This window comes from Emiliania huxleyi (genome assembly GCF_000372725.1).
Source record: "Emiliania huxleyi CCMP1516 unplaced genomic scaffold EMIHUscaffold_36, whole genome shotgun sequence".
In the NCBI taxonomy this organism is placed as follows: Eukaryota; Haptophyta; order Isochrysidales; family Noelaerhabdaceae; genus Emiliania; species Emiliania huxleyi.
In genome coordinates, this window is record NW_005199274.1 from 174,472 (window position 1) to 185,196 (window position 10,725).

The 10,725-nt window shown below is 64.5% G+C and overlaps 1 protein-coding gene across 1 annotated transcript; it reads right to left on the reverse strand.

Moving 5' to 3' along the window:
- Window positions 1–13: 13 nt before the first annotated feature.
- EMIHUDRAFT_435924 (hypothetical protein) lies at window positions 14–3,013 on the reverse strand (the record flags this gene model as incomplete). Its single annotated transcript, XM_005772325.1, has 9 exons — window positions 2,226–3,013; window positions 1,911–2,031; window positions 1,798–1,838; window positions 1,506–1,730; window positions 1,233–1,442; window positions 424–1,163; window positions 277–344; window positions 147–193; window positions 14–69 (listed from the first exon to the last, which is right to left on the reverse strand). Coding segments are annotated over exons 1-9 (2,268 nt in total), but the record flags the coding sequence as incomplete, so codon positions are not given.
- Window positions 3,014–10,725: the final 7,712 nt, after the last annotated feature.

Consider the following 10,725-nt stretch of genomic DNA (forward strand, 5'->3'; position numbering starts at 1 on the left):
GAGGGGCGTACGGCGCGACGCGGGCGAGCGGCTCGAGCAGACCGGGCAGCGACGTGTCGAGGACCGCGCCTGTGAGGAGAAGAGGGCGGCGGGACTGGGGCGGGGAGGCTGTGGAGGGCTGGCGGCGGCATGTCGCGGGCCGCGCCGAGGATGAGCGCGTCGAAGAGTGTGAGGTTCATGAGGAGGAAGAGGGCGGAGTAGCCTAGTTGATCATGGTCGATGGTCGATGGTCGATGGTTGGTTCTCAAGCGGTTGATGAGGAGGAAGGGGGGGGGGGGGGAGTAACCGTACGCGACGCACGCGAAGAGCCTCTGCGCGCGCGGCTGGTGCGACGTGTCGGCGTCCTAAGGGAAGGTTCGGAGGCGGTTCAGAGGCGGTTCGGGGAGAGTGCAGAGCCGGGCTCGCTGCGACTCGTGGTTGGCCTTGGAGTGGAGCAGCGGCGGCACGGACAGGTCCCACTCCTCTTTGGACAGGTCGTCGTGCGACCTCTCCGGGGGCGGCAGGATGGCCCACCCGAGCGGGAGAGAGACGACGTGCGATCCTCCTCGCTCGATCCTCCACCCGTACGGCTCGAGCTCGGCGAGGGGGAGCGGGCGCGAGGTCGGCAGCTCGAGGTCCTTGTCGCGCAGCCAGTCGACGATGCAGCGCCCGCGTGGCGCGTCGCCTGGCTCGTTGCGCAGCCAGGCCGCAAAGTAGCACGAGAGCGCGAGGGCAGCCTCGGCGCGCCGGTACCCGTCCGTCGAGCGGTCCGTCCCCAGCATCGCGTCGAGCACCTCGCGCACCACCAGGGCGTCGCGCACGTCGAAAGAGTGCAGCCACGGGAGGTCAGCGCGAAGCGACTCGACCAGCATCGGCTGCAGCTTGCGCAGGAAGAACAGCCGCAGCCAAGCGCGCCGCCGCCGCCGCAATCGCTGCCAGTGCTGCCTCCACCGCCGCACAGCCGTGAGTACAGCCGAGAGTGCCGACACAACGCTGCGCCACCCGCCGCTGCCGACTGCGCCCACGCCGCCGTCGTCGCCGCCGCCGCCGCCATCGCCGCCATCGCCGCCGCTGCTGCTGCGGTTGCCGCCGCCACCGCTCTTGCCAGCTCCGCTGCCGCCCCGCCCGCCGCTGCCGCCCCGCCCGCCGCATGGCCCGCGCGACTCCTCGAGGGAGGGCTCGGCCTGATTGAGAAGGAGCAACGGATGAGCACTGCGCTGGCAGCGAGGCGGCTCCTCGCGAGCGTGCTCGGCCGAAGCGGCGAGCGCCGCGCGCGAGATGCCCTCGTTCATCGCGAGCAGGACCTTGGAGGCGTTGCGCGCGAGGGCCGTCTCGCGGCCGAGGGCGGGGAGCAGGTCGCCGATCGAGCCCGACACGAGGACGAGGAAGATGGCGGGGGCGAGGTAGGGCGCGAACAGCATCCCCGCATACATGACGCTGTTGAAGTAGGCGAGAGATCGCACCTCGCGAGAGATGTAGCCGAGATGTAGCCGAGATATAGCCGAGATATAGCCGAGAGATCGCACCTCGCGAGGCGGCGGCGCCACCCACGGCAGCGCCGGCGCGAAGCCGCCCGCCTGCATCAGCCATCGCTCGAAGCGGCGTGCGGGCTCGCCGACCGCGTACACCGGCAGCTCGCGCTGCGCGACCACGGCCGCCTCGAAGGTGCACCAGAGCCGGAACGGGTACGACAGGTTCTCGCCTGGCCGCGCAATCGGCAGCCAGAGCACCGCAGACGCGAGACTCGTCACCTGGTGAATCATGGACGAGTTGAAACTACTCATGGCTCATCAGCACCGCAGACGCGAGGCTCGTCACCGCGGTGAGGGTCGAGCAGAAGGCAGAGTGCTCGTACTCGCCTGCACACTCGCGAGGGAGGATCAAAACACGGGTTGGTTGATCCGTCAACCCTTTCTGCGGGGGCGGCTGGCCCTCAAAGCGGTGGCACCACGCGTCGAGCCAGAGGTACCGCACGCCCGCCTTGCGTGCGGCCGCAGCGATGCGCGGCAGCATCGCCGGCGAGAGCGTCAAGCTGTCGCCGTCGCGGCACGCCTGCGATTCAGTCGGCATAAGTGGCTACCCCACTCTGGTCCATACGTGGCTACCCCACTCTGGGAGGCTCGCCCTCTCACCTATCAAGAGCAGGCGCGCGCGACACACCTGCCGGTGTGCGTGTGTGTGTGTGTGTGTGTGTGTGTGTGTGTGTGTGCGTGTGTGTGTGCGTGTGTGTGTGTGTGCGTGCATGCCTGTCGGTAGCTGACGAGCGCGAAGCACGACGCAGGCGGCACCGCCGCCGCACCGCCGCCGCCCGAGCCAACCTCCACGCGCTCCACGAACTTCGAGTTGTCCCCGGCCAGCGCCGCGGCGGTCGCCTCGACGCCGTCCGCTGCGATGGCCGCCTCCAGCACCGCCACCTGGACCAAGAGCAGCTCTCGCGTCCGCGCGACGCCGGCGCCAGCGAACCTCGCGATCTGGTAGGCGGCGTCTCCGCGCACGCGGGCCACGGGCGACGAGGCGGGCGACGACCGCGCGCTGTTGTTGGACCGCCGCCCCGCCACCCGCTTCATCATCCGGCTGCCCACGTCCCGCCGCGTGGAGTCGGAGCAGAAGCGCTGCACGCCAGGCGTGCGCGCCTCGCGCAGCTGGAGGAGCCGCAGCACGCCAGCGGTGGCGGCGAGCAGGGCGGCGCAGAGCAGAGCGAACCCCGGCCCGGGGAGGAGGAAGGAGAGGGTGTAGTGCGGGTAGCTCGCAGGCACACTGACAATCGCCAAGCCGCTGATGACTTGCACAGCGAGAACAACCCACCACTCTGCGGTTCGGCTTTCCGTGCGCAGGAGACTCGCAAAGGCAGGTGCAAAGACGCGAGCGCTTGGGTGCGCTGCAGCGGATCTGGCGCCGCTGGACTCGCCCAGAGTCAGAGTCGAATGCGAGGTCTTGGTGATGCCGTCCATCTGGCCAGGGCCACTAGGACGGTCGGTGACCCGGCTGAGACCGCTGGGCGAAGACATTTGGCGTTCTCTCGACGCGTCCAAAGGCGCGCCTTTTGCAATGCGAGGCGGCACGCGGAAAAGAATTTAAACAACGCTCTCACAGCACACAGGCTCCTACGACGGCGGCCCACTCCTCGAGTCCAACGAGCCCTCGCTATACGGGGGGAGCGACGAGGAGCTCTAGGAACGGCCGCCGAGCCCTTCCCGCAGCGCAACCCTAGCAGCGCAGCGGGCAGGGCGGCTCGCGCAGCGCGCGCGCGCGATCGCGCAAGCGGCGCGCGAGAGCGAGCGAGCGAGCACACACACACACACACACACACACACACACACACACACACACACACACACACACACACACACACACACACACACACACACACACACACACACACACATGTTGTACACATGCACAGACACACAGCCCCTTCCCCTTCAAGGGCGAGGACACGCGCAGGGGTCGCACTTCTAGCGAGGCCCACAGAGTGGGAGACTCCTATCACCGCCACTGCCACCCACGTGTCAGTCTGCCTGTGGTAGAAGAGACTGCCGGTGAGAAGTCGGAGGAAGGTCGCTAGTCGAGAGAGATCGCCAGTGGATAGGGAGTCCACCGTGCTGCGAGCCTGTCGCTGTCCCTTGTCAGGAGCAGGAGAACTAGGAGAGCGCAACCAGTAGGAGGCCCGCGCTTGCCCCCGTGCCGCCGGGTGCAACCTGTCCTATACGAGAGAGGAATCCCTGGGACCCTGTCGTGAGGGTGAACCCTGCCCAGCCCCCCTCCGTGTCGCGATGCGCTCCCCGCTCCCGTTCCCCTGTGTCCCTGATCGTCCTTACAAGATCCTGCTCGTGCAGGTGGGGACCCTGTCCTTCTCCCACCCCTCGTTTGGCGTGTACGTTGTATTTATTTATTAGCACACAGGCTCGACACGGAAAAAGAAGCATAAGGTAGCCGGCGAGCAGCAGGGCCACCAACTGTTGCAGCGAGAAGCGGCGAGAGACTGCGAAAAGAGATACGAAGAGGCAGACTCCCCAGGGTGGGCGACGGCTAGCGCACCACACTCCTCTCCTTAAAATCCCTGTGTGGTGGCGGCGTGCCGTTCTCCCATCCCTCCCTTGGGTTGTGTGTTTTCTTTCTTTCTTTCTTTAGGGCCACCAACTGAGGCGGATTTTAAAAAGAAGGAGTCGAGTGTTTAAATGGCGTGATTTTGTGCTCATTGGACCTGCACGAAAAGAAAGAAAACCGAGAGCTGGCGCATTCACCAACAAAAAATAACAACACACAAAAAATCCGAATGGACGGACGGAAAACACCCCCCCTTTTATGCCTGACCCTGGGCATGCCTCTCTGGGGGTGAGCTGGGCCGGCCGCCTCCGGGTCCGCAACTCGCACGGTGGGCTCGCGTCCGGGCGAGCATCCGAGGCCCGTGGTTGTCCTCTCGCTGGGCGCGACCGACCTGGAGATCCACTGCACACAGATCTGTGCTTTTGGCGCCTATTGCTCGCTCTCTGTGCAATCGCACCGCCAGAGGCCGCGCTTGGAGAGTGTGTCGCAGTGCTGCGGCGTCAGTGGATTGAGCCGCGACGCAGGCTCCATCGGTGCGCTGCGGCGGCGCATCGGCCGCTCCATGCATGCTCTCCGGCGAGCCGTCGCAAACGCGTTTTTCCGTCCGTTTCATCGAGTTTGCCCGAGTGGTAAAATGCAATCGAATCTGCCCGAGTGGTCAAGTAAAACTTTGCCTTTCGTAAAAGTTGCCCGAGTGGTCTGTGGGGAAAACACGAAAATCGAGACGGACTTCTTGAACGGCCGGGCAATATGTCTTCCTTACTATTATTAATTGATGCTTTTTGCACGGCTGAGCCCCCCCCCCCCCCCCCCTCCCCCGCGCCCATTCCCTGCCCTCTCCCGCCTCACACTCCGTCAGAGCCCCCTCCCCTCTTGCACAACAGGTGATGCGGCGCTGTGACTCTCAGATGGAAGCAGGAAGCTTCCATCCCGGCGGTGGTTCGAACCCACACGTGCCGAGGGGTGACGGGTTGACGGCTGGGGTTCTGAGGCTCACCCATTGAGGAAGTGAGGTACTGCTCCGCCCACCCGGATCCTGCTGAACAAGTTCCTCTTGTAGCTCGATCGGTCACACCGCCATCGCCGTCGGGGAGAGGGGGGACGACACTGCCTCGGCAGCGTGCACCTCGATCCTGTACCGTGTTTGTTATGACCCCCCCCCCGATGAACACACCAGTGAGGGAGGGCGAGACGATCGAGGGGTCCCGTACCACGCGGAATCGGCCCTATCCAGTGCTCAAGTGCTCAACAACACACTGGTAATTGCGGACAATGCGTGCTTGTCAAATGGCAGCTGCTCGGCTGAAGCCGCTCAGCCTTTACTTTGTTGGCATGGGCATCTTCTCGTTCTTCCTGCTCTTCGGCTACGTGGCAGGCGACTGTGACTCGACGCTCGCAATCATGGGCTACAACCTGCTCGGCGAACAGCTTGCCCACCCTCCGTGCGGAACTGGCGCTGTCTTATTCCTGCGTTTCGTCGAGGCGATGTGGTTTGGGACGAGTGCAATGTTCGTCACGCTGGGCGTCGCGCCAAGGTTTGGGGTCCCGGTCTCGAAGGAGATCTACGCCATCGTCTTCTGGTTCTTCCTGGTGCCCGTCTTTCTTGGCTACATCCTGGCGTTTGTCGTCACAGAGATTGAGCCCGGCAATCATGCGCTGCTCTCAATCCCTGCGTCCCTGCGCGCGCCGTGGGCCACCTGCACTCGCTGCGATAGGCGTCAAGTACCCGTTCGTAGTCAACGCCATCTACCTCGTAGCCTTCATCGTGGGTTTCCTTCTCTGCTACAAGCACGATGTCGATGATGCAGCGGCACTCCTGCCGACAGAGGGCACCTGCGTCAAGCGCACCTCACCCGATGGAGTCGGCCTCCCCACCACCGGCAGCGACAGCGGTCACGAGCCGTTTTGGGACAGCCGCCAAGATCTGACTCTAACTAACCGTCTTGCGCGCCAAGAGAGTAGGCGGCCGCCGGCAAAGCGTGTGCAAGGTGTTGAGCCAGCTCCTCGGCCTCTGAATAGCTTCTGGAGGATAGGACCGGCACCTCGGACAGCTCTCGAAGCGAGACAAAAGCACACCACTTGTACGGGGGGCCCTGCGAGTGGGGCGGGAGGAGGGAAAGTAAGCCACCCCGGGCATGAAAAGAAATCTTGCGCAACTTTTACGGCATAGGTACAAATTTCCCTTTTTCAAAAAACGGGTGATTTCGGTCATCCGTCAGAATATCTGATGATCCCAATGTATGATTCACCCCAAACCTTGCTCAGCTGGTCCAGCATGGGCCGTAGGCCAGGCCTGGGCAAAGAATTTTACAACAAAACTCCCTCGCCCGACACAAAGAAACCAGTACCTCAACCGGCTTCCCTCGCTGAGCGTCACAGCTCGGTGATCGCGCCAGCCGGACACCACTGTAACGTCCGTTCCGGGCATTTGAACGCGACCTTCGGGGGCAAAGACATGGGCTCTATATGGCTCAGACTGTGGACTCCTAATGGTCCCTTCTGATGCCCTAGGCCACACCTGGGCCTTACCTGGGGCTCTAGGGGCCGGGCAGGGTTTGCCCCCCGAAACTGGCATGGGGAACCTTAAAGAGAGGTTACAGGTGGGGGGGTAAGATCTGTTAGCGGGAGATCGGCGGGAGCTGCAGGACGTGACATGTGTGGATCGAAGAATCGATGATTGTTTGAGTTTGCCGTTTGCGCTCTCGAGAGTTTGCGTTTGCCATGATCAAGCCCGCCGACGCTGCCACAGGGATGGTGGACTAACGTTAACACGGTGTTTAAACGTTAAACATGTGATCTGTCGGCGGTCAGTACGACCGATCAGGGCGGTAACGAGGGTTTCTTATGGTTAGACTTACGTCTGGGGGGGCGACCCCCCCATCTTTGTTTACCGATGCGTCCTAGAATGCAAAAACGCATTCTAGGACGCACTTTTCATCTCAAAGATACCATGTGTCTCGGGTACACAGGGCATTCTAGGATGCGATGGCTGTCCTGGAGATAGCCGCGCCGTGTCTTTTGTTACGCGTTCCATCTTAGACGCCACAAGCATCTATAGATGCACAGCTGTTCTGAGATGGCACTTGCATACTAGATCACATTTTACTATACTTGGACAGGGAAGCGTCTCAGGAGACACCGTGTGTCGGGTGCACCGGGCACCGAGGGGGGAGCAGGGAGCCAGGGAGCACGAAAAGGCGGTGTGATCTCTCGGCACCCCCTGGGGGCCCTGCCTTGAGTGCTCGTGTGAGGTCTCTCCTCGCGGCCTGCCCCTCCTGGAGAACCAGGTTCTCAGCACCGCGCATGCATCTGCTCGCGCCACGAGCTCTGGGCGCAAAGACCAAAGTTGCATGCACTGCTTACGACGATCCGACGGCGACGCCGCCTCCCCCCCCCACCAACCAGTTTGCGCGGCAGGTAGCGGGGCCAGTTCGAGGCTGAGGGCGTGGGCGTGCGCCTAGACACGGAAGACAGCGTACTTCCGAGAGTCGGCAAGGCGCGGTTTTCTTGTTTGACTTGGCGATTTGAGGGACCGGGCATCCCGACTCGCTCCTGCTCCTGCTCCTCGCTCCTCGCTCGGTGAGCTGTCGCCCACCAGCGCGCGGCGACCGCGCGCACACCGTGCCCGCCGGCTCGCCGCCCTCCTCACCACCCGTCGGCGCTGTCCGCAGGCATGTGAGTCAGAACGGCGACCGCGCAGCGCGCACGGGTGTCTTGCTCGCCACCACCCTCTCGCCCCCGCTCCGTGACCGCCGCCGCCCGCGCCACCGCCGCCGCCAACACCGCCTCGCGCCTCGCGCCTCGCTCTCGCCGCCCCCGCCGCCCGCCCTCGACCTCGCGACGGCGTCCTTCTGGGGATCTGCGGGTGGCTTGCCCGCCTCGCCGCCGCCCCCACAGCGTGACCGCTTCCGCCGCCCCCACAGCGTGACCGCTTCCGCTCGATCGGTGAGCCGTCGCCCACCACGCGCGCTCTCACGGCGACCGCGGGCCGCTCATCGCCTCCGCCACGTCGCAGGTGTTTGATCTGGGCAGGAAGCGGCGCTGGTGACGGCAACCGGCAGCCACGTGCACGGAGTGCTAAGCGAGGTGCCTGTGTCCAAGTCTGAGTAGCCCGTGGCCGTGAGTGGCGTCAGGGGCAGTGTTCTGTGACTGTGTCCTGTGCGTGCTGTTCAGTGTGAGTCGGTGCAGCGGTGGGCCTGCTGCCGTTGCCACACGTGAGAGCCGCTGTCCGTGCCCCAGCACGTTGCGCGGAGAGGCTATAGGGCGCCCACCCACGAGTGCTCGGGTGGGCGCGCCGCGGCTGTGCGAGTAGTAGCGCAGCAGCCGCGGCGCACAGCCGGGGGCACGGCCCGCCGCGCAGCGCTCGCCACACCGGCTTTTCGTTTTCTTTTTTGTTTTTATACGTGCGTGTATTTCTTGAGATCCACACGCTGTTCAAAATATGCGCGCGTCTTCTGAGACACGCGCTGTTCACAGTATGCACGGCGCGTCTTTTGAGACAGCAACGCCAATCGGAGATGCCGCGAGCAATTCGGGATGCGCGGAGCAACTAATATAGACTCGCGCATCGGTTAGGATGCTCGAGCATACCGAGGACAGCGAGCGTCTAAGTAGGAGGCCTACTAGACGCACTCTAATCCAGAGACGCATTCGGTAAACAAAGATGGGGGGGTCGCCCCCCCAGACGTTATAGAGGGGGTTTTCTCTCTGTATATGTACTCCTCGAGATCTCTCCAAATCTGCCCTCTGATTCCGTGATTATTCGGGAAGTTGGTAGTATGAGCGAGTATGAGCGCCGGGGCCTCGTTTTCGCGCTGCGGCGCGGCGCACGGTGCGCCTCCGGGGGCCCCCGGGCGCTCCCCCAGGGCCCCAGTGAAGCAGTGATTCAGACGAGTGAAGCGCCCCCCGCATATGGATACCCTCTAGGGGCCCCGCGCTCCCCCAGGGCATCTCACTGCTGTGAACACACCCCGAACCCACATATGGGGGCTAGAGCATATTGAGTAAGTAAGGCTCTAGATGTGGGGCCCCACAATGCACAAAGTAAAAGCCGCGTACCAGGTCGTACGTGGTTAGCTATTCCGTACTGCACTCGTCAACATACTTGATATTCCCGCGCCTGGTCTTGTTCATCTTGGCGGCCTGGCCTCGTGTGATGCGGATACAGTGCCGCTTCTTGGTCGCAGTGCGCGCGCAGCTCGCCCGGGCGGCGTCGTTGAAGGTGGACGTCATGGTGCAGACGATGTAGGCGTGCCTGCGGCCGCGTGCGGTCGCCTGCGTGTCAAACAGGTTCTCCGGCGGCGGCAGGAGCAGCGGCGAGCCGCACGACATGTGCGCATTGGGCACGTGGCCCTTGTGAAAGTGCCACTGCGCCGCCCGCGGCGACGCGTTGCACGCGGGCCAGTCGAGGCCGTTGGCGCAGGCCGAGGCCCACTGGCACGCGTGCACAAACATCGGGAGCGGCTCGCGCGCTCCGGCGGCCGCCGTCGCGGCGCTGAGGTTGGAGCAAGCCACTGAGTGCGGCAGCAGGTCAAAGAGAGTCTGCCAGCCCTCCGCCAGGCGCGGCGACCCGCCCACCGAGGGGTCGGAGACCATTAGGCCCTTTAGCTGCGCGTGTTGCAAGCCGGCGTAGTGCGCCGCGAGCGCATACGCGTACTGTGGGGGGGAGGCGGGCGAGCGTCAGGAAGTCCGAAGGTCGGTGGCGGCAGCTAGCGTCTGGGCGGTGCCTAGCGAGGCTCTATCGGCTATCTTGCGAGCAGATGTGGTGCGGGCTTGGCAGTCGGAGGGCTCTCGGAAGCCACCTGGTCTGCCAGGATGGATGGCCAAACCCGCTGCGTCACGCGCCTCATGTAGTAGATCCAAGTGCGCGCGATTGCCTCAAAGGCGGGAACAGTGAGCAGGTACGGGACGCCGAGCGCGTAGTGCGCCCGCGCCTCGGTGGCTGTGATGTTGGGGCAGATGTCGGCCGTATCACCGGAGCAGATTTGGCCGAGCCACCGGTCGCCGTAGCCGTACATCTGAGCCGTCGGCAAGGCGGGCATGCGGCGGGCGCCGCCCCACGCGACGAAGCCATCCGAGTCCATGATGATTACTGCGTCGCGGCGAGGCAGGCGGATGGTCTGGACGAAGCGCAGCAGCAGCCACGGCTTGAGGATGTAGCCAAACCGCTTCGCGAGCGGGTCGGTCGGTGGCGCGTGGTGCGACACGGAGAAGAGCTCCTCTAAAAGTGTGTGCGCGTCGGCGTCGGCGTCTGGCGCGCAGCCACAGAGCATCGAGTACCGCATCCAGGTGGGAGCGCGCACAAGCGCCGTTTGGCCCACCGCGACGAGCCTGGCAAGGTGAGGCGGCGGCGGTGAGCGCGGCATAGGTGAGGGCAGCAGCCGTGAGAGAGGCGACCGTTACGGCGGCGACGTGAAGCAGGGGAGCGAGAGGCAACAGCGGAATAGGAGGCAGCAGGGAAGCGAGAGGGACGCAGGGCGTGAGTGTCTCAGCGAGCCTGGTCAGGTCCTTTGGCTTGCAGCCGGACGGCACGAGCATGTGGATCCCCCGAGCAGGCCCGTCCAGCAGCGGGGGCACGACGTCGGTCGCCGCCCTCGGCCCGGCACGCTGGGCGTGCTTGTCCCGGGGCATGGCGCGAGGCGCAGGTGGGTCCCTCGCGGCGCCCGGCGAGCGAGATCGCCGAGAGCCACCACTAAGGCC